The sequence below is a fragment of the Marmota marmota genome, unplaced genomic scaffold, assembly GCF_001458135.2.
Source record: "Marmota marmota marmota unplaced genomic scaffold, marMar, whole genome shotgun sequence".
NCBI lineage: Eukaryota > Metazoa > Chordata > Mammalia > Rodentia > Sciuridae > Marmota > Marmota marmota.
In genome coordinates this window covers 59,407,869-59,429,066 of record NW_026000037.1, presented here as the reverse complement: position 1 = coordinate 59,429,066, position 21,198 = coordinate 59,407,869, and the positions used below count along the sequence as shown (strand labels likewise).

Below are 21,198 nucleotides of genomic sequence, written 5' to 3'. Positions count from 1 at the left end.
CCAAGAGACTTGCCCCAGATACAAATGATGTGGTAGGGGTGGGGTGGGGTGGGGCGTGTGTGTGTGTGTGTGTGTGTGTGTGTTATAGGGCNGAAAGAGTCAAATGAACACTACCCTCTATATTCATGCTATATATATCTAATGTTATAGAAGTTTGTGTGTGTGTGTGTGTGTGTGTGTGTGTTATAGGCTACTAGGGACAACTCGAAGCAGAATGCTGATGTCATTCTGTCATTGTTGTCTATCCATGCTAAGCGCCATGAAGTAATAACATGGATGTAATTGGCCAAGCACCTTAAATATAAATATCTATAAGGTTAAGTGTCAAGAAGAGCCATGTGTGCATTTCCATTTGTGTAAATATATTTCCATAATACTGCAGGCAACACATAATCTTGCTTACACACAAGTGGTTCCTATACCTCTGACATGCAGAGAAGTGACTGTGATGTTACATGAAAATATCTTTTTTTAAAAAATATTTTTTAGTTGTCAGTGGGCCTTTATTTTAGTTATTTATATGTGGTGTCATGAATCAAACCCAGTGCCTCATGCATGCTGGGCAAGTGCTCTACCACTGAGCTACAACTCCAGCCCACATGAAAACATCTTAATGTGAAATTTCAAGATTGATTTGAGATGTTTGATGCATGAACACACAATTAAGTTCATTAATATACCCAAGCTTTACGTAGTTCATCCGAAACACAGAGCTTGTTATTCTTATAAGGTAATAAAACATCATTTAGTAGCAGAATCTAGCACGAAACCTTAAGAAAAATTTTAACTCTCCATATTTGAAGAATTTGACAGGTATGCATAAAACTTCAGTTAAGATAATTCCCAGAAGGATAGACTACTGCTTTCCTAAGTCATTGGGTGACCTTGCATTGAAAGCAAAGTATGAGCAGTTCTCTTTACATTTGCTTTGTAAAGAGATGTTTCTAGAGAATAGAGTAGCAAGATGCAAAGGAGTTAAGTGCCTCCAGTAAAATGCGGACACACTTGCTTCCTAGAGGTTACCAGAATACAAATGTAACTACCAGCATTCATTACTTAGATTATGTTGTTTCCAAAGTAACTCTGACAGTTACAAATGAAACTAAAAATGTTCAGTTCGAAAAATGGAAAAAAAAGATAAAAATAAATGGAATCTGAATTGCTTAAGAAAGCATTAGTCCCTGTAGGAATTTATGGTAGGTGGTGGGGGAGTAGACACCTTGTTTAGGGATTTTGCATATTAAAACTATTTTATTTCCAAAGGTGATATCCAAGTTTACACTGACTATAAAACAAAATCTGAGTTGCTCTTACATGGCAAGAGAAAACTTTTTTGGCGAGTCATTACTATTTTTAGTATATTACTATGTATACAAAATGAGTGGAGCTAATCCTACACTAAATCATGTTTTTAGATACTAGGGAGAGACTCTCACATGGACAACAGAATTATAATTTTTCCACTTAAAGTGTCAAGCAGCTGGTCAATTACAATGTCACAAAACAAGACTAAAACATTCACCCTGGAGTTTACTAATTTTGCAGAACTCTATTTTAGGAAAAGAAATGAATGATGAAAAAACAGAAAAGGAATTCAGGAGTTGAAAGGTAGTCACCTAAAATATGTACAGTGAATTGCAGAATTTTTTATATTACTTTTGTTCTGAAAAAAGAATATCTAAGAAACAGAATAAAAAAATTTCTGTCCCCATGTCAGAGTGAGGAAATGCTCCCACCAATTCTATAAGAATTCACCAAGCAATGTTACCTTTGGCTACGTCAGTGGCCCAGGTCATAATGTGATCCATGTCCATCTCCTCACTTCTGTTACTATTAATGTAATCATAGAGTGATCCCAGAGAAGCATATTCTATTTTAAAAGGAAAGAAAAGCACATAATCAAAACCAAGGAGCATTTCAGAAACAAGACTTTATATTTTCATCAACAAACAAAGTTAACAAAAGACATCCAAAGTATACAAAAATTTATTCTATGCTGTGTTTTCTAAAAGTTAATATCATTGGGGATAGGGGGAATCTGTGAAAGACAAGCCCGCTAACACAAAATGAACAGTAAACTTCAGTTGAGAATCAAAAGCCATTTAGAAGGAACTGAGAAACACAAAGAAGTGTTGGAAAAATGTACTTGAAACACAGACATGCAGGCAAATAGGTATTTCTTTAAAAGTTGTTATTCTGGTGAGATAAATACTATTAAATAAATAAATCAGAGTTTATGTTACAAACTGTCAACAAACCAATCCTTGTTGCATCTGGATTTAGAAGAGCTCTCAAAATACAAACACAGAAGGTCAAGAAAGTGAGAAGATTCCTTTAAAAATGGCTCTACTGAAGAATAAATTACATGCCATAAAATTCACTGCCTGTAAGTACACACTTTGATGATTTTTAGTAAAGTCAAGAGTTGGGCAACAATCATGACAGTCCAGTCTCAGAGCCTTTCTGCCATTCTAAACAATTCCCTCACGCCGCTTAGAGTTAATCACTACTCTCACCCCCAGCCCGACAGTCTGCTTTTTCTCACTACCTGTGTGCATTTTCTGGATATTTCAGATAAATGGAATCAGACCAATTGTGGTTTTTGTGTCTGACTTTGCTCCCTCAGCAGTTTCCAAGGTTCATTCGTGTTGTGGCATGTATCAATACTTCATCCCTTTTTATTGCTGAACACTCTTCTATGGTATGATATACTACATTCATTTACCAGTTGAGAGACAACTGGGTTGTTCCCAGTTTTTTGTTAATATTATGAATAATGCTTCTCTCAACATTTGTGTCTGTGTGTGGAAATATGCACATTTCTTAGGTAGATTCTTGGGAGTAGGGATCATATGGTAAGTTTATCTTAATAAACTATGAAACTGCTTTACAATTTCAACAAGCAATAAGTGAGGGTTTCAGTTTCCCCATATTCTGTCAATACTTGGTACTATCTTTATGATTATGCTTCACTTGTACCAACAAGTGCAGCATACTTTTATTGGGTGTACCTTTAGTGGTATCTTGTAGTAGTTTTAATTTGCATTTTTCTAGTAATTAATGAAGTTAACATCTTTTCTTTTTGGTTCTTTATTTTTATATGTTCTTTATTTTTCCTTCCCATTACTGGGAATTGAACCCTGGTCACATATACTAGGCAAATGCTGTACCACTGAGCTACACCCCCGAGCCCCTTTTGTGTGTGTGTGTGTGTGTGTGTGTGTGTGTGTGTTGTTTTTTAAGCAAAATATCCATTCAAATCTCTTACCCATTTTGGGGTGGGGGTTACTGGGGATTGAACTCAGGGGCACTCAATCACTTAGCCTCATCCCCAACCCTATTTTGTATTTTATTTAGAGACAGGGTCTCTAACTGACTGGTTGCTTAGCACCTCACGGTTGCTGAGGCTGGCTTTGAACTTGCAATTCTCCTGTCTCAGCCTCCCAAGCCTCTGGGATTACAGGTGTGCGCCATCTCACCTGGCTTCTCTTGAGTTGTTTTATTGAATTCTAAGAGTTCTTTATTCTAGATACAAGTCCTTTATTAGATATATGATTTGCAAATCTTTTCTGAATCTGTCATTTGTCTTTCCATTCTCTTAAGAGCACGATTTTTCAAAGAGTAAAAATTCTTATTTATAGATTTTTCTTTCATGGGCTTGTACTGTTGGTGTCATATCTAAGAACTCTTTGCCTAATCCAAAGGCATGAAGAGTTTCTCCTATTCTTCTTCTAAAAGTTTTATAGGTTTAGCCCTTATACTTAGGTTATGATGCATTTTGAGTTAATTTTTGTCTAGGGCATGAGATAAGGATTTAAATTTGTTTGGTTTATGTATGGATTTTTAATCATCTCAGCATAATTTGCTGGAAAGACCATCTTTTGCTTATTGAATAGTCTTGGCCCCTTTGCTGAAAACCAATGCACAAATATTTTTTCCCCTAGGCTTGCTTTTGTTCCACTGATCTATATATATTAAGCCAACATTACACTGTGTTGATTATTGCAGACTTAAAATAAGTTTTGAAATAAAGCAGTCTTACACCTCAAACTTAAGAATTTATAAAGACTGGTTCGTCTTATTATAGGTCTTTTGTATTTCCATATAAATTTTAAGACTGTCTTGTCAAATTTTATAAATGCGAGATTTAGACAGGAATTGTACTGAACTTGTGGATCACCTGGGGAACGCTGCTATCTTGTTAACAGTGAATCTTTTAAACCATGAACATGAAATATCTATTTAGATTTTATTTTTTCTCAGTTATGTTCCCTAGTTTTCATTGTACAAATCTTACATTTATTTTGTTCAATTTATAATCAACTGTTTTATTTGTTTTGAAACTATTATGACAGAATTGTTTCTTAATTTCATTTTCAGTTTGTTCCATTTCTAGTATATAGAAGTAAAACTAATTTTTGTATGTTGACCCTGGATCTTTGTGACCTTGCTAAAAATGCATACTAGACTTAGAAATTTTTATTTTTGTAGATACCTTGGGATTTTCTACAGAGAGGATGTTAGAAAGACAGTTTTACTTCTTCCTTTCTGATTTGAATGCATTTCTTTCTTTTTCCTGCCTGATCTGACCGGCTAGAACCTTCAGTACATGCTGAAGAGATACGGTGAGAGTGAAACCTGTTGTTTTTTCCTCAGTCTCCTTGAAAACATCAAGCATTTCGCCATTAAATATGATGCGAGCTGTGGATTTCTGTAAACGCTATTTATCAGGTAAAGGAAATTTCTTTCTACTTTAGTCTGTTGAGAGTCTCATTATCAATGGGTGTTAATACTCTGTCATATGCTTTTTCGGTGTCTTGAAAGATTCATATAAAGCTCTTATCTTTTATTATATTTATCGACTATAGTGCCTTACATTAAATGATTTCAGATGTCAAGCCAACCTTAAATTTCTGGGAAAATTCCACTTGGTTCTGGTGTTCAGTCCTTTTTATGGTATGTTAATACGGTTAAGGATTTTTGCATCTATTTATACAAGGGATATGTAGTTGTCTTATGTCTTAATGTGGCTTTGGTACAGGGATAATATTGACCTTAGAGAATATTGGCCTCTGTCTCCTGAAAGAGTGTGGATGGGTATTGTTTCTTCTCTAAACAGCTGCTAAAACTGACCAGTGAAATTATCTGGGCCAGGGCTCTTCTTTATGGAAATATCTTAAATTACTAATTCAAAAAATTTTCTTATAGGCTTATTATTGTTTTATTCTTGGTTCACTTTTGATACCTAGGGTCTTTTTAGGAAATTTGTTCATTGAATCTAAATACTAATTTGTTAATATAAAGTTGTTCATAACATTCCCTTATGATCTTTTAAAACTTCTGTAGGAGCCACAGTGCTGTCATCTCTTTGATTCCTGACTTTCCTAATTTGTATATTCTGTCCTTTCTTGTTCAATCTAATCAAAGGTCAATTTTATTGATAAAAAGATTTTTTAAAACAAATTTTTTCATTGAATTTTCTCCATTATTTTTCTGCTTTCTAGTTTATTGAGTTCTGTTCCCTTCATTGGCTTACTTTAGTTCTACTTTGTTCTTGTAGTTTCTTCAGGTTGAAGAAACTTCGTTTATCAATACTAAAACTGAGAACTATAAATTTCCCTGTAAATACTGCTCCAATTGCATTCTATAATCTTTCAACTTGAAACATTTTAAAACCCATTCAAATTTTTTTTCAGGATCAATATCCCATTTTTGTCCCAGGGGTATTTAGAAACATGTTGTTTAATTTCCGATATTTGGAAATTTTCCATATTTCTTTCATATTTTCATATTTTCTATTGTTGAATTCTAACATAATTCCACTGTGGTTTGAAAACATACATTGTGCAATATCAGTTCTTTAAGATACACTGAAACTTATTTCATGGCCTTAGGATACGTTCTGGAGAATGTTCTATGTGTACTTAAAAAATATGTATTCTTTGTTGGGTGCTGTGCTCTATATGTGTTAGGGAGAAAGAGGGGAAGAAGGAGAACTAGAGGTACAAAGCTTAACACATATTAAGAAATGTCTGGAACTATGAAGTCTGAATTATGACTTCAGGAAGTTATTAAAAGCAAGTTTTCTACAAACAACTTTACAAAGCAATGAGTCAGCCAGGCACAGTGGTGAACACTTGTAATCCCAGTGGCTCAGGAAGCTGAGGCAGGAGGATTGTGAGTTCAAAGCTAGCCTCAGGAACTTAGGGAGACCTTGTCTCAAAATAAAATACAAAAAAGGACTGGGGATGTGGCTCACTGGTTCAGTGCCCCTGAGTTCAAACTCTGGTACTAAAAAAAGAAAAAATAAATGAGTCAGGGTTATTATATCTTATGGGACTAAAATATCCAACAACCTTAATTCTGTGCCTTTGGGTACTTGTAGCTTAGGATAAATTTACAGATATTAACAGTCAGAGATCCAAAAACAACTATATTTCAAACATATTAGACTGTAGTGAAGGTCATATACTCTGAAAACCATGTAAAATAACTTTAAAAGTTATTCTAATGATGAACTAAACAATTTATTATTTCACTGAGTCACCAATTAAAAATTAACCCATTTCATCTCATAGATAATAGTTGAGAAAAAAACTTGAAATTATCAGGTTTACTACACTATTACCACCAGTCTTATTTTGATAGTTAATGAAGATAAGATCCTCCCCACCAGGATACTAAAATTCCTGGATGCACGTTTTATATAAAATGATATATTGGGGCTGGGGTTGTGGCTCAGTGGTAGAACACTCATGTGTGAGGCACTGGGTTCGATCCTCAGCACCACATAAAAATAAATAAAATAAAGGTATTCTACAACTAAAAAAATTTTTTAAAATGACATATTATTTGCATATAACATAGGCAATCTTCCCATATACTATGGTCCCCAACTTAGAATAGTTCAGCTTATAATTTTTCAACTTTATAATGGTGTAAAAGTGATATACATTCAATAGAAAACATACTGTGAGTTTTGACCTTTTCCCAGGTCAGTAATACGCAGAACAATAATTTATCTACTTTCTTGCTAAGCAGGAATAGCAAGCCATAGTTCCCAGTCATAAGATCACAAGATTACAAGAGGAAAACAATCGATACTCCATGTGCACTGCGTTGCTAAGCTCAGATGTTCAGTAGGTTAGGTGCATTACATGTATTTTCAACTTACGGTATTTTCAACTTAATGGAGGGTTTATCAGGACAAAATCCCAACACTAGAGGAGGGGCATCCATACTTTAATTCAGCTCTAAATTATTTATAATGCCTAATACAATGTAGAAACTATGTGAATAGTTGTATTATTTATTTATTTGTATTGTTTTATTATTATTTAAAAAACATTTTTGACCCTCTGTTGGTTTCATGAATGGGGAATATTCAGATACAGAAAGCCAAACATATTGAGTACTGTTGAATCAAATACCATTATCATGAAATCTCTTTATAATAAAATATCACCAAGACCAAACTTAGTTTGGATCATAAACAGCAGAACAAATGAATTTGGGCAAATGTCTGCAAACTGCTATAATAAAAACTGACATGTCTTTAATTGGCTAAAAAGATCAGCACAATATCAAAATGCAAATTAAATGTGTCTGTGCTTAAAATAAATCAATATAAAGTTAAAGGAAATGAGACTGGGCACTTAAATTTGTATGCTTTCCATGGTCAAATTTAATGAGAACTTGGGCTTGCTGACAAATCATGCAGAATTAGTATCCTCTCTTAGTGTAGTGGTAAAAGGTAACACAGAGGGGCTGGAGATGTGGCTCAGTGGTAGAGGGCTTGTCTGGCATGCATGAGGCCCTGGGTTTAATCTCTAGCACTACAAGAAAAACAAAAACAAAACCAAAAAAATGGCAATATGGAATAGGTGACAAACAAGGGGTGCTATCAGCCCCTGAGAACAAAGATGCAGCCCCTTAGGTCTCTGGAATCCCAAATTGCTTTCCCTGAAACCATGAGACCCAGTCTGGCAGCCCTTTTTTACACTTGGAATATCAGGTACTTTGAGTGGGGGTTCCCCTCCCATTCCGCATGCAACAAAAGGGCTACATGATCTAGTATCTAACAACTCCTTTCTCCCTCTCCTAGGGAAGTATTTATGATAGTATGTATGCATGTATATTAAAGAATGAGACTAGTACAGAACTGAGCCGTTTCCAAAGATCGAAGAAAAGACAGCCCATTATTTTATCTTATCTCTTGACTTTGGAGTTTCTGCTTATTCCATTTCTTTGTTACTGTAGGGGAATGACGGTCATCCCTTCTAAGGGAAATAAATTAGCAGCTGCTTCTTAGACATTTCACCAGGCCTCCTTATAATCAGGTTTTATAAGTCTGTAATGAAAAGTTTCAGCAAGCACACATGCATAAATGTGCACATACACTCTCTCTCAGAGATCCTCTCTTTTTATACCTTCATTTACATGAGAAAACCGAGATATACAGAGATCCTCAGTGACCCATCTACGAAGCTTTGGCAGAGTCAAGACAAGATCTCAGATCTTCTAATTCCCATTTCAGCACTCATTCCATTCCATTACTCTGATAAATCATTCTATCAAGCCCTCAGTATGACTGACAATAGTTGCTGGCTGCAACAACATTTTCTATTAACAAAAAACTCCAAGTTATACAAACTCAAAAGCCATTCAAACATCCTCTTTTGGAGTCCACAACATCTGATACAGATGACAAGATTCACAGAGGGCTATCTAGCTAGTCTGGATGAGCAAAGTCTGTTGGCTGCCTATCTTTATTTTTCCCTTCACGTCTTCACACTAAGACTTGTATTCATTTCAAGAGGCAGGGTAAGTGCTATCATCCCTAATCCATTGGATTATTTTACCCCAAAACTTGGCTTAGTTGGTATATGTACTGCTATCCATGTACAGAGCATAGCTTTATCCTAATGCAGCACAAGGTTGACTGAAAAGGTTTGAATAAATAAACACTGAGTTAAAACTAAATCTCTAGCAAAAACAACAATCACTAAATTAATACATTTAAGAGCACTGAAACTTCTCTAATAGATCTCTTTAATAATCAACTTTAACAGGTAAATAAGAGAGCAATAAGTATACAATTTGTTATTATGCTACAATTCTGAAATGTTATTTTAAAGAAATGTTTAATGTTAACAGTTGCTTACTTACTGGCTCTGGAGGGAAACAGATCCATCAAGAACTAATCAATTTAAGCAAAGAATTTGGGTAGGAAATGCTAAAAGGATGCATGAAATAAATGACTAGCTAATTTGATACAAATACTAAATAAAATCAAACTTATCACTCAGTTCCCTCCTTTGAATGAGGTAATTCAGATTGAATATGCTGGCCAAGAATGAATTTGTTCACATCTTCCTTGGAACTGACAGTAAGAAAAGAACCTGCACCCCGACTCAAGTTCCCATTTCTACAATTCATCCTCACCTCAAGATACTAGAAAACTCCATGAATAGCCCATTGACCTACTTAGGCTAAAATCTTCTCCAAAGCATTATACATCAAGGGTACAATAGAAACAGCAGAGTTTCTAATCTTTTTGGTAGACAGAAATAGCCTCTACTAGGCAAGAATAGCATCAGCCACCAATGAGGATCAGAAAACTAGATTCACATGTATAAAAATTAAAAAAAAATGAATTTGGGGAAAAGGTGCCATATGATAACTGAGTTAGGAAAAGGTCTAATTCTAAGTCAGAAAACTGATAAAAAAGGTTAGATATGATTTATCCCTAACACCAAACACAACTGGAGGTATCAATGTTAATAAGAAGCACAGGCTCAAGAGGAAAATTGCAGCATATCCCATTTCTGATACAAGCCTAAAGGTAGCAATTCGGGCTAAAAGTCCCTCCAGCTAAGAACCTATGTAAAAATGCTACTAAAGAGCAAAAGCATGTTAAACTACATATCGTCAGAAGACCGAAGTAATAGCAAACATGTCCCTGTGAATTGAAGAACAAGTAAGCTCATAGCCTTCCAGAACCTGGCTTGCATTCAAAAGGAGCTTCAAGAAAACTTAGTCTGGGAAATGTGAACCCCTCTGTTTCTACCACTCGCTGGAGGACTCTGGGAAAGTCACTTTGATTAGAGTTTTAGTTTCTTACTTGTAAAATAGAAATTATTTCACCTTACTCAAAGAGTTATTGTAAGCATTAGGTAAGATAATCTATAAGAAAGTACCTAACATAACTATTTGTTTAATGAGGGTGTTTTATTGCTGTTTTCTTTAAAGACAATCCAGGCTCTTACTACTGTGGTGGAAGAAAATAGAGCTATTCTTTCAGAGGTTTTTTTTTTTTTTTGGTTTGCTTTTAATCAAAGAAGTGCCATGATAAAGAACTGACCAAAGTTACTTACTTTAAAATTGAACTTTTAGTTACTGTAGACCTAAAGCTTCCCATTGGATTGTACAAATATAATCACAGAATATTAAAAATAGGTCTTTCTGTTTCACATTACAAAATATTCTATATGCTCATTTTTGAAAAGGGTATTTCCATCAGTTAAAAAAAATCACTGCTGCAAATTAAGTGATAATTTGGTTCAAGGTCATTATCAGATCAGATGACCAAACCTGAAAAATACTGTTCTCAAGTCAGAGACCTTGAAGAAAAAATGCTCTAATGGGATTTAAATGCCTTGCAAAGAATTACAGCATGAATAGCTCAAGAAATCTTAATTTATAAAAGGTCACAGAGTTACAAAAAACATCTCTCATTTCAACTAATTAAATGAAATTTTAGTTAAACGGCACCTTTAAGTATTGGCTTTGCAGCTGCGAGTGTATTTAAATAGCATTTACGCAGATATAATTAGCACAATTAAACATGGGTAGAAGTGGAAACACTATTCTTAATTATATTGATATAATCAAATTTATTAATGCTTTATAGCAACAAAAGTGACATCTGACAGTAGTACACAATTCATGAGTGAACCTAATATTAAGCATTTTAGCATATTAAGCAATCTAAAGCTAGGTAATTAGGGAAAGAAAGAAGTCAAATAATGAGTTCCTACCTGTGACGATACCATAGTTGGGAGGTTCAAGAATTACTCCATAAAACTGGATGATGTTTCTGTGACTGAGGACACTCAGTATTTCTGCCTGTACAAAAATCAAATGCAAAATTATATAAAATTCCATTTATAATAGCCTAATAAAATAGGATTCCTGTTCAATTTTATTTACTTACATTTACAGAGATATACAACAATATGTGATGCTGAGAAAATAGTCTTTAGTGAAATACTTGAAAGTTAAAAAATTTCTTTTGAAGCTTTATGAAAATTTAAAAAGGAAATGAGGCTGAAGAGGCAACCAAAGAGGTGGGTACTAGAAAATCTGCATGACTGACAGTGAGGAGGGTGACTCAAGAGGTAGATGCCATACAGTTAAAGCCCTTCTCCTAATAACAAAATATATATTTTCTTCTGCATAATATCTCTTTTGGGAGGCCACAGCAAGTCTAAACTTCTGTTGATAGTATGAGTCAAAATTAAGGTAGAGATTTTCAAATATTAATGAAAGAGATTCAGGTAATACCCATTTATATTATTACCTAATAATTTATTCCAGATATAGTATTGTTCTTTTTTGTACGCAAGTTACTGTAAAAATAAAAGGTAGGCTCTTGACCTTCACGGTGATCTGATAGGACACCACGTTTGTATACTTTGAAATATATTAATACAGAAAACTGCATTGAAGAGTGACATTGCAAAAAATAGTTATTAAACTTGTTAAAATAGAAAAACAGACATACCACCTTGCATACTTGACAATGTCTATAGAATATTAGATACTGCCTAGATAAATCATATATATTCATTGAAATTTTATTATTTTATGGAGATAAACTATAGTTAATCAATTATAAATATAATGAAGCATAAAATCATGGGAGTTAAATATAAAAAATGTTTTATATTTTAAGTGAAAGTTATGTTATTAAAATAAGAAAATAGTAGATTTTTAAGATCTCACCCAGAAAGGGGATCATCAAGAAAAATATCTTCATTAACAAAAATGGATGACTGGCAAGTGGTGCACACCTGTAATCCCAGCAGCTCAGGAGGCTGAGGCAGGAGAATTGCAAGTTCAAAGCCAGCCTCAGCAAAAGCAAGGCGCCAAGCAACTCAGTGAGACCCTGTCTCAAAATTTAAACATAAAGCAGTGGGTGCTAGGAATGTGGTTCATTGGTTGAGTCCTCCAAGCTCAATCCTCAGTACCACTACCCCACCAAAAAAAACATGGAGAAGCCCTGGTCAGAAGGGGGAACCCAGATGCTTGCCTAACAGGTGTGAGGCCCTGGGTTCAATTTCCAGTACTACCAATAAAAACAATTTTTTTAAAGAAGGAAGAGGAAGAGGACAGGGAGAAAGAGGAAGAAGAATGGGACCTGCCCTTTGGGAATCTGCACATATGAATTAATATATTTTTTATAGGGTAAGAGTTGAGATTTCATTAAAAACATAATCTGGGGTTGGGATTGTGGCTCAGTGGTAGAGCGCTTGCCTAGCACGTGCGGAGGCCCTGGGTTCGATCCTCAGCACCACATAAAAATAAATAAATAAAATAAAGGTATTGTGTCCAACTAAAATATAAATATTTGAAAAAAACCCATAATCTGTGAAACTGTTTTTGAGGGTAATACAAATAGGTAGAAAACAGGTTTGAGGAATGGCAGGGGGTTAATATGGAATAGAGAAAGGAAAATTATCATTGATTAGATAAGACACTTATCAAGGCTGAGTTGACAGTGTTTTTCTTTTGTGTTGAAGGGGGCTATCATTGCTTAGACAAACAATTCCTTAGCACCCATCAAGTGCCTACTAGGTGCAGAGCCTCTGTGTTTACCAAGAACCACCCTCACATACTTCCCAATTAGGAAGAAAATGCCTTACTTGGGCATCACAACTATTCATCTACATGGCAATTCTAAATTCTCATTATGAAATGATACAGGATTTCAAGGATGGTGGAATGTAATGGACATCATTATCCAAAGTACATGTATGAAGACACGAATTGGCTGTCAACATACTTTATATACAGAGATATAAAAAATTGTGGTATATATGTGTAATAAGAATTGTAATGCAAAAAAAGTACATGTATAAAGACATGAATTGGCATGAACATACTTTATATACAAAGATATGAAAAATCATGCTCTATATATGTAGTAAGAATTATAATGCATTCCACTGTCATGTATTAAAAAAAATAAAATCAATTAAATTTAAAAAAAAGAATTCACACAAAGTTTGGAAATCACATGCTACCCTATTTTCAGTGGCAGATCAACACTTTGGGAATAAAGCATTAGAATGCAATGTGAGAAAAGCAGTAGAGTTATGTCTGGATTGGTATTTGTCAAACCAGAAACTACTACCCTTTGGTATATTCTTTGGGGTATCTGAATGCCGTGACCATTAAAAATTTCTGTATCAGTAATGAACAAATATGGGAATATTTTTAATCCTTGGATGACCACTTTATAAATCAGGAGACTTTTAGTGTTCCAGCTTATTTTCATGTTTATATTTAAGGTTTTGCCAAGCAATACCTTGAGGAAGATAGTGTTTATTCCTTTTAGAAGTTGGTAAGTATGAACACAAGACTACCCTTTTGCAGTGTACTTTGAAAGTAAAGGACATTTTCCTGGAATAAGGATTTAGGTTTTTATTTAATGAACTCAGAATCTGATTTAACAACATGAAAACAACACAATACTTTAGAGTGCTGTACTAGTTTCATGGAAATAGGCTAATAATCAACAGGCAGACAATAAGTGACGTGTTTGTAAAAAATAAAAAAGTCAAATGATATCAGGATGCTAGCAATTCAGACAAGCTCCAACAGAAACAAGCGTGGAGTTAACTGAATGATGAAAACCTGTGCTCCCAGCAGTCATTACCTGATAGTAAGTACCTACAGGTGTCTGTTTGCAACAGTGTTATTATTCCATTATTTCCTAGATTTACATTCTGAGACACACTAGTAGATGGACTGTCCACCAAAATAATGTATTAGTGATTTAAAAATAAGTTTGCTGTTAAAAAGGAAACATAATAATGATGACAGCTAAATTAATAATGGTCCATCATGCCAAAAAATTTTTACATTATTAAAACCAACATAAACCATTTGCTTTCAGTAAATATAATTTTATACAAATTGTTAATTTCAATTGTATTGATTTTGGTTTTATCTTTAACTGAAAATTTAATTTTGATTTTTATAGGTATATGAGCTATTCTCAACTTCTTGTGTCTACTTCAGTTACAATGAGTAATAATTTTTGTCAACACTTGAAATCCAGAAGTCTTAATTTTTCCTATATAGGATCTACACATTTTAAACTTTGCAAAACACTATTCTAAGGACTCAGACACTTGTACCCAATTTCATACAGCATTACTAACAATAGCCAAAAGTGATAACAAGTGTTCATATGCTGACAAACATGTGATGTGTAAATACTACTTCAGCCATAAATGGAATTAATTCTGATACATGCTGTTAAATGGATGAACCTTGAAAACTTTTCTGAAATGTACTTAGTAGGTAAATTCAGAGAGAAAGCATACTAGACAGATTAGAGGTTACCAGAGGCTGGGCAGAGGAGGAGATGGGGAGTTATTTCTTAATAGTTTCAGAGCTTCTGTTAGGGGTGATGAAAAATTTTGAAAATAGATGGTGTCAATGACTGCATAATGCTGTAAATATAATTAAATCATCTGAATTACAAATTTAAATAGTTAAAATGGCAAATTTTATGCTATATATATATATTACCACAATAAAAAAGCTTGAAAGATGATTAGACTTTTGCAGAGATTATCAGAATCTATGTATTCAATAATCATCTTAAGGTCTAAATAACCATGGAATAAATATGTAATTGTTCAGATTAGGATTTGAGGATCTAAGGAGTAGCTGAGACTTCAACAATTTTAACTCAAGCTCCAACATACTCCAAAAAGTAAGGGTCTCAATCAGAGGAATGAATGGTGTAGCCAAAACTCTACGTATAAAAATATCTATGAGGAATGCATGTATCATTGGACAAAAATGCCTATGCTATCTTTGCAGTGAAATGTGTGCCTGCTCTCACTGTTTAGAGCTGAGGCCAGTTCCTTCTTCCCTTCCTTCCTTCTTACTTTCTTTATAGAAAAAATTACAAGAGTTTCAGTTTGTTAATAAACCTGGAGAGGAGGTAGGTGTTTTGTTGTTAGTTTCATCTGGCATTTCTATTTGTTTATATGCAGAGATGAGCTATTAGCTTAGTGTGCCATGTTCCCAGAAGTTGACCAGCACACAGGTTCCAAAAGACTAATTCCATTGGAGATATTAAAAGAAGTCAAAGATCAGTTTTAATTCCCTTCCTTAAAGGACTTTCTCAACAGTTTAAGATAAGATTAGTATCTCCACCTTCAGTGATACCATCCCTTTCCTTAATTCAAAATTGTTTTTCAGGGAGGGGAGGGGAGCCCAGTGATAGAACAATTGCTTAGCATGCCTCAGGGCCTGGGGTTTAATCTCTAGCATCACCAAAAAAAAAAAAAAACCTGAAAACTTTTTATCACCCAAGCCCCAAATTAAAACTTATTTAATTTTGGAAAGCTGCCACAATATTCTTAAAGGTTCGACATCTTTAAAACTTATTTTGTATCTTCTATAGTCCATTGATAAGTCTATGTGTGTTTATATGACAAAAATATTAAAAATAAAACTGAATTCAGTGGTGCATGCCTATAATCCCAGGGACTTGGGAGGCTGAGGCAGGAGGATTGAAGTTCCAGGCCAGCAGCAATTTAGCAAGACACCATGTCAAAAAAAAAAAAGAGGAAACTGAGGGGTGTGGCTCAGTGGTTAAGCACCCCTGGGTTCAATCCCTGGTACCAAAACAAACAAGCAAACAAACTGAATTAGCTTCTTTTTGTGAAATAAAAATAAAACACAGATATGACAACAACCTATTAATTGCTATAATGAAAACTGTAGTGTATGAAGCCCCACATCACTAAGCTGGAAGTCTCCATTCACATCCTATATTTGGAACAAGCTTTATGGCCCTATGCTGCTGAGCTGGACCATGTCTCAGCAGGGTACATGCTTCCACCTATGATGTGGCTGGCATGAACACAGGGTATACTCTTACTGCCCATGAATGGCAATGGCTCCTTTTTGTTCTCTGTTGTATTTGTTTAAACATACTACTCCACAGACCCTGATCTATAAGATCCTTATCAATTCTAAGATTCTGGATTGCATGTGAGTATGATAGTAAGAGAAAGAAAAGTGGCTCATCCAGTCATTCAGCTGACACAGTCAACTAAGCACACTGTAAAAGTAAGGTCAAAGGCCCTCTCCAGAGACAGCTCTGTCTCCAAAATACCAATATGGGTCCCAGGTCACTATATGCTGCCAAAATTCAAGAAAAGATATGTGATGATCCCATATTAAAAAAAAAAATAGGTAACAAGAGGAGGGGAGAAAAGAAGATGGTACTGGGGATGAGACTGATCAAATTATATTATGCTCATGCAAGAATATGGCATAATGAATCCCACTATTATGTAGAATAATAATGTACCAATAAAATAAACTAAATGATATATACAGAAGAATGGGAAGAAATAAAAAAAAACATTAATTGTGGTTATCTATCTCAAGAAAGAATCATAGGTTATTTTAAATTTTTTATATTTCCTAAACTATAATAAGCATGTATAATTTTTAAAACCAGAAAAAGCAATAAGAGCATGTTATATGTAATACATATATGATAAGAACATATAAATATGGAGTTGAAAATATTAATTTACAAGTAAATTCACATTCTCCCTAGCACTGAGGCATCAAAAAGTAAAACTCTATCTTCCCAGGATACTACAGGCATATAAAAACTAGGGTAGTTAACTTGTGACCTGTCAGCTTCTCCTGACATGGATCTGGAACAAACTAATGTTCACCCAGGTTCCTCCTACAGAAGGCCATGGGTTCCGAGAGCCACAGCGCTGAGGACACGGGCAAAGGAGATGAGCACACTTTAGATGGATTTCTACCTGCTCAGTACCAGGCTCTGAATGTTTTTACATGATACTCCTTTTTCTTCTTTTGTCTGCTCCTGTGACCTCTGCCTTTTGGGAAAACCTTCCCTACTTTACTCCTTTTGTAAAATGACTAGTTCAACAGCATATGTGGGGAAAAGGTCAGATTCCTTATATACAGAAAGTACTCAATAACATTTGAAGGATGAAGGAACAATAGTAATCAATGAAAGTATTTAGTGTATTTAAATAATTTTTATAGAGAGCCTAGGTTAGGACCTGTTTACTCTGACCACTATAATGAGAAGAGCAAAATACTAGAGGAAACGAATTTATTTTAGTATTCATTTTGTTCTTTTATATCTGGAAGGATAATTTAATCTAGATTTCATAACAATGTCAGTCAATCAACTATACAACAGTAGAAGCCACACTTGAAATATATTTCATCAACTCATTGTTGATTTAAACTTTATGAGGATTTGGACGGGTACACTTTGCCTTTTGAAGGTTCTGTGTCCAAGACAAACAAAGTGAACACAATTTCTTGAGCATCCTTTCCTGCTTTGGATTCTTCAAGCATACCCATTCTTCAGCATTGTACTTTTTAAGGTTAAGAATGCAAAGGTTTGCTTAGTCTTAAACATTCCATTTTATATTTTCTACCCAAGATATTTCCAGAATCCATCTGTGCAGGTGAAGAGGCTTGGGTCAAGTCTGCACTTTCCATACCCACTATGCTCCAGAATGCTCTGGCAGACAGATGCTCCTCCAAGGTGTACTGAGAGGTGGAGCCCTGATTCTCAGCTGGGCTGCATTTCACACAGGCTCCCTCCCTGGACCAATACCATAAATACCCACAACAGATGAATTGGGCCCATATAAAAGGACAGGTTGTAAACGATGAAAGCACTGGTCTTCTCAGTACAGAGCACCTCTTATCTTTATCACCACAGAGCTGAGAATCATTGTACTTCGAAGAATGTAAGGACAATGAGAAATTATTGATTTAAAAGCTCCTAAAATTGTATTTATAAATCCCTGAGGTCAGAACACAGAGTTCTTTCAGGGAAGAGATAGGTAGAACTTTCCTTCCCTTCCCTGCTAATTGTTTCAGGTTCTGATTATAAAGATAACTGGGCAGAGTTCTCAAGTTCAGCTTTTATGCATCAAATTCCCAGGGTCTTACTGGATCAAAACAAAACAAAAATACTGTTTAATTCACTATATTTTTACTCCTAAGATTATCTATAGCTACAAGTATTTTTTTTTTTTTTAAAGAAGTGGGGATCAAATCCAGGATTTTGCACATGCTAGGCCAGCACCTGGCTACAGGGGTATATCTCCAGCCCACTAAAATAAAAATGTTTTTTTTAAAAAAACTCATTCTTACATGTGTAGTAAAATGGAAAACCAGCCCCTCTACTTTTGAAAATGCTATGTTACAAGAACAACTTAAAAAGTAGACTTGGAGGATTTTCAATTGTCTATTTAATCACCCAAGTGTCATACCCAGGTCATGCTCTTTGAGTCACTTGAACTTTATGAGATGTATTCAATAACTATCACATGATAAGCAGCAAACTTCACAATTCTACAGGTTCTCTTTCAAGGGGTATGCCTTAGGTATTTGGGGAAATAAGGAAGGGTAAATGAACTGAATTTTGGTTCTATAATGTAAGATATCATATATTCTTAATGATGCTTGATGTCAGGAAGACTTTTCTTTGGAAAGAAATTGGCTATGAAAGCTAAGAAGAAAAAATAAACCAGTCATTGAGCAGATGACAGGCCTCTGCTCATGCTTCTTGAACCACTGAGATGGAGTCATGTGTGATTTTTACCACAAACATCACTAGTGCTGGGAAGTCTCTGGTTGCTCAGTGGTTTTCCTGCATGGAATGTTATAGAGACTCACCACTTGGAGAGGGGCCTGAGCTCCTTTCAGGGCTCGTGTTGTTCTCTAGTTAAGAAGATACCTAGCCAAGAAAAAGGATAGATAACCTGGCAGGAAAGGAGGATGACTAGAACTGAGAAAAACAAATAGTGAAGAGTTAAGACCAAGGACTTGAGAGATACCTCCAAATCACAAATAAGCTAAGAGAGTTTACATTCATTGTGCTCACCCTGATTCTCACTGTGATGATATGAAACAGCAAAATATACTGAAACAACCTGCATTTGAGTGACAAAAATATTATGAGAATCTGACTTCCCACTAAACAAGTTATGTAACTTGGTCAATGAAATGATCACTTTATCCTAAACTATTCAAAAAATCTCCCCAAAGAACATCTCCCTTGAAGAAGGCTTCAAGAACTGAAAGATTATTAGGCTTCTAAAAACTGAATAGAAACATCATTAAATACTGGCGTTCGTAAGTGAAAATTCAATTCTAGTTCCAAAATAGATGGCCCTAAAGCACTTGGTCACTCTGGACCTTGCTTTCTTCCTAGAAAATGACTTGGATGAACAAAATTACATCCTAGATTCTTTTGTGCTTTAAATTGCTATTCATCCGTATTCAGAAAAACTAATGCATTTACTAGTACTACTTTTCACAGAGTGAGGAGCTTAACAACAATCTGATTAATTAACTGTGGTATATTAGGATGTCCTCTGCAAACAGGTTTTAGTGAGTCTTGGCTATTCTACCTACAAGCAAGGGGAACTGCTGTAATTTAGGTCTGAAATCCCCCACAAAGGCCCAAGTAGAAGAGGCTAGTGCCCATCCTGGTGCTATTGGGAAGTGGTGGAAATCTTTAAGAGGTAGAGTCTAGTGGGAAGTCTTAGGCCCCTAAGAGCATGCACTTTAAAGGGAAAATGGAATCCCAGTCCCTTTCTCTTCCTCTCTTTTGCTAGCCAGGAAGTGAAAAGGCTTCCTCTGGCAAGTACTCAAGCCATGATGTACTGTGGCATCACAGTACCTAAAGCAATGGAGCCAACAGGTCCTGTACTGAAATCTCTAAAACTGTGAGCAAAACTAAACATTTCTTCTTTTTAAGTTAATTTATCTCAGGTTTCTGTTTCAGTAACACAAAGCTAACTAACACAGGGACTTTGAATAAATTAATCTCTTATGTACTCAGTTTCCTCATTAAGTCAATGGGCTCTGTAATCCTATCCCAGTGCCAGGAAAATAACAGGTGCTCAACCAATGCCAATCCCTTTTTCTGACATCCATCCCCTTCCTTTGTAAATCATTTATTGTTCTGTCAAGACAAGTTTCTGAGGAAATTCCTCTCTTGCAATAATGAAGATTGTACTTCCATATTTCCTTGATTTAATTAGCCTCAGGTATTTATCAACTTTCCAAGTTTACTTATGTTTTTACCTAAATATAGCACTTTAACATTTCCAAAACATTTACCCTACATGAATCTCACCAACAAAATATTTTATCATATTTAAATGTTGAGAAAATTGGATCTTTGTTGGTTTTAAGCTCACTTGCCAGCAGTCAAATGTCAGTGATAAAATCTGAATTCAAATCTCTTACCTCTTCTCATATATATATATTTAATTTCTGGTCTTTTCTCTTAAAAAAAATCCAATAAAATCATGAATGCCTTTAAACATTTTTTTAATTAAAAAAATGCCATGCTTACACAGATTCCAATTGTATAATTCCTCTATATTAATAGCTAACATTTATTGAGTGCCTACTAGGAGCTAGGCTAAATGCCTGATGAAGATTGAACTTTTAAACTGTCACAAAAACCATAGGCAAGGGCCTACTATTATCTAACATTCACAAGGAAAGAAATATAGGCAAGGAGAAATTTTAAAACATGCCCTAGGGCACAGTAAATGGGAAGCCAGGTTTTTAAAAGAGTCTGATCTCCACGTCCAGCTACAATCACTAAATCACTGCTTTACTTTACAAACCTAATTTGAGAACAGAATGGAACATCAGTTTATGCAGCATCCAAACATTACAAGAGGCCTAGAAAATTCCAAAGTGTTCTTGAGTTAGTTACAGAAGCATGAGAAACAACTCCTCATTGAGTCTCAGCCATTGCCCCACTACAAGATTTCCATGCCTTCCTGATACTTGACTGCACAGGATTTTGGTCAAAAACCAAGATCTAATTCTTCACAGGCTCTGGGCCATTAG

At 35.0% G+C, this 21,198-nt stretch overlaps 1 protein-coding gene across 7 annotated transcripts in view; it reads right to left on the bottom strand.

Annotated features, from left to right (window-relative positions):
• The window catches only part of Map3k20 (mitogen-activated protein kinase kinase kinase 20), a 172,541-nt gene that overhangs the window by 82,626 nt on the left and 68,717 nt on the right, over positions 1–21,198 (bottom strand). For all 7 annotated transcript variants that reach the window (XM_048812504.1, XM_048812505.1, XM_048812503.1 and 4 more), the window contains 2 exons: positions 11,040–11,127; positions 1,769–1,870 (listed from right to left, as the gene is read on the bottom strand). In XM_048812504.1, the coding sequence (XP_048668461.1) occupies positions 1,769–1,870; positions 11,040–11,127 (190 nt within the window). The remainder of the gene's footprint in view (positions 1–1,768; positions 1,871–11,039; positions 11,128–21,198) is intronic.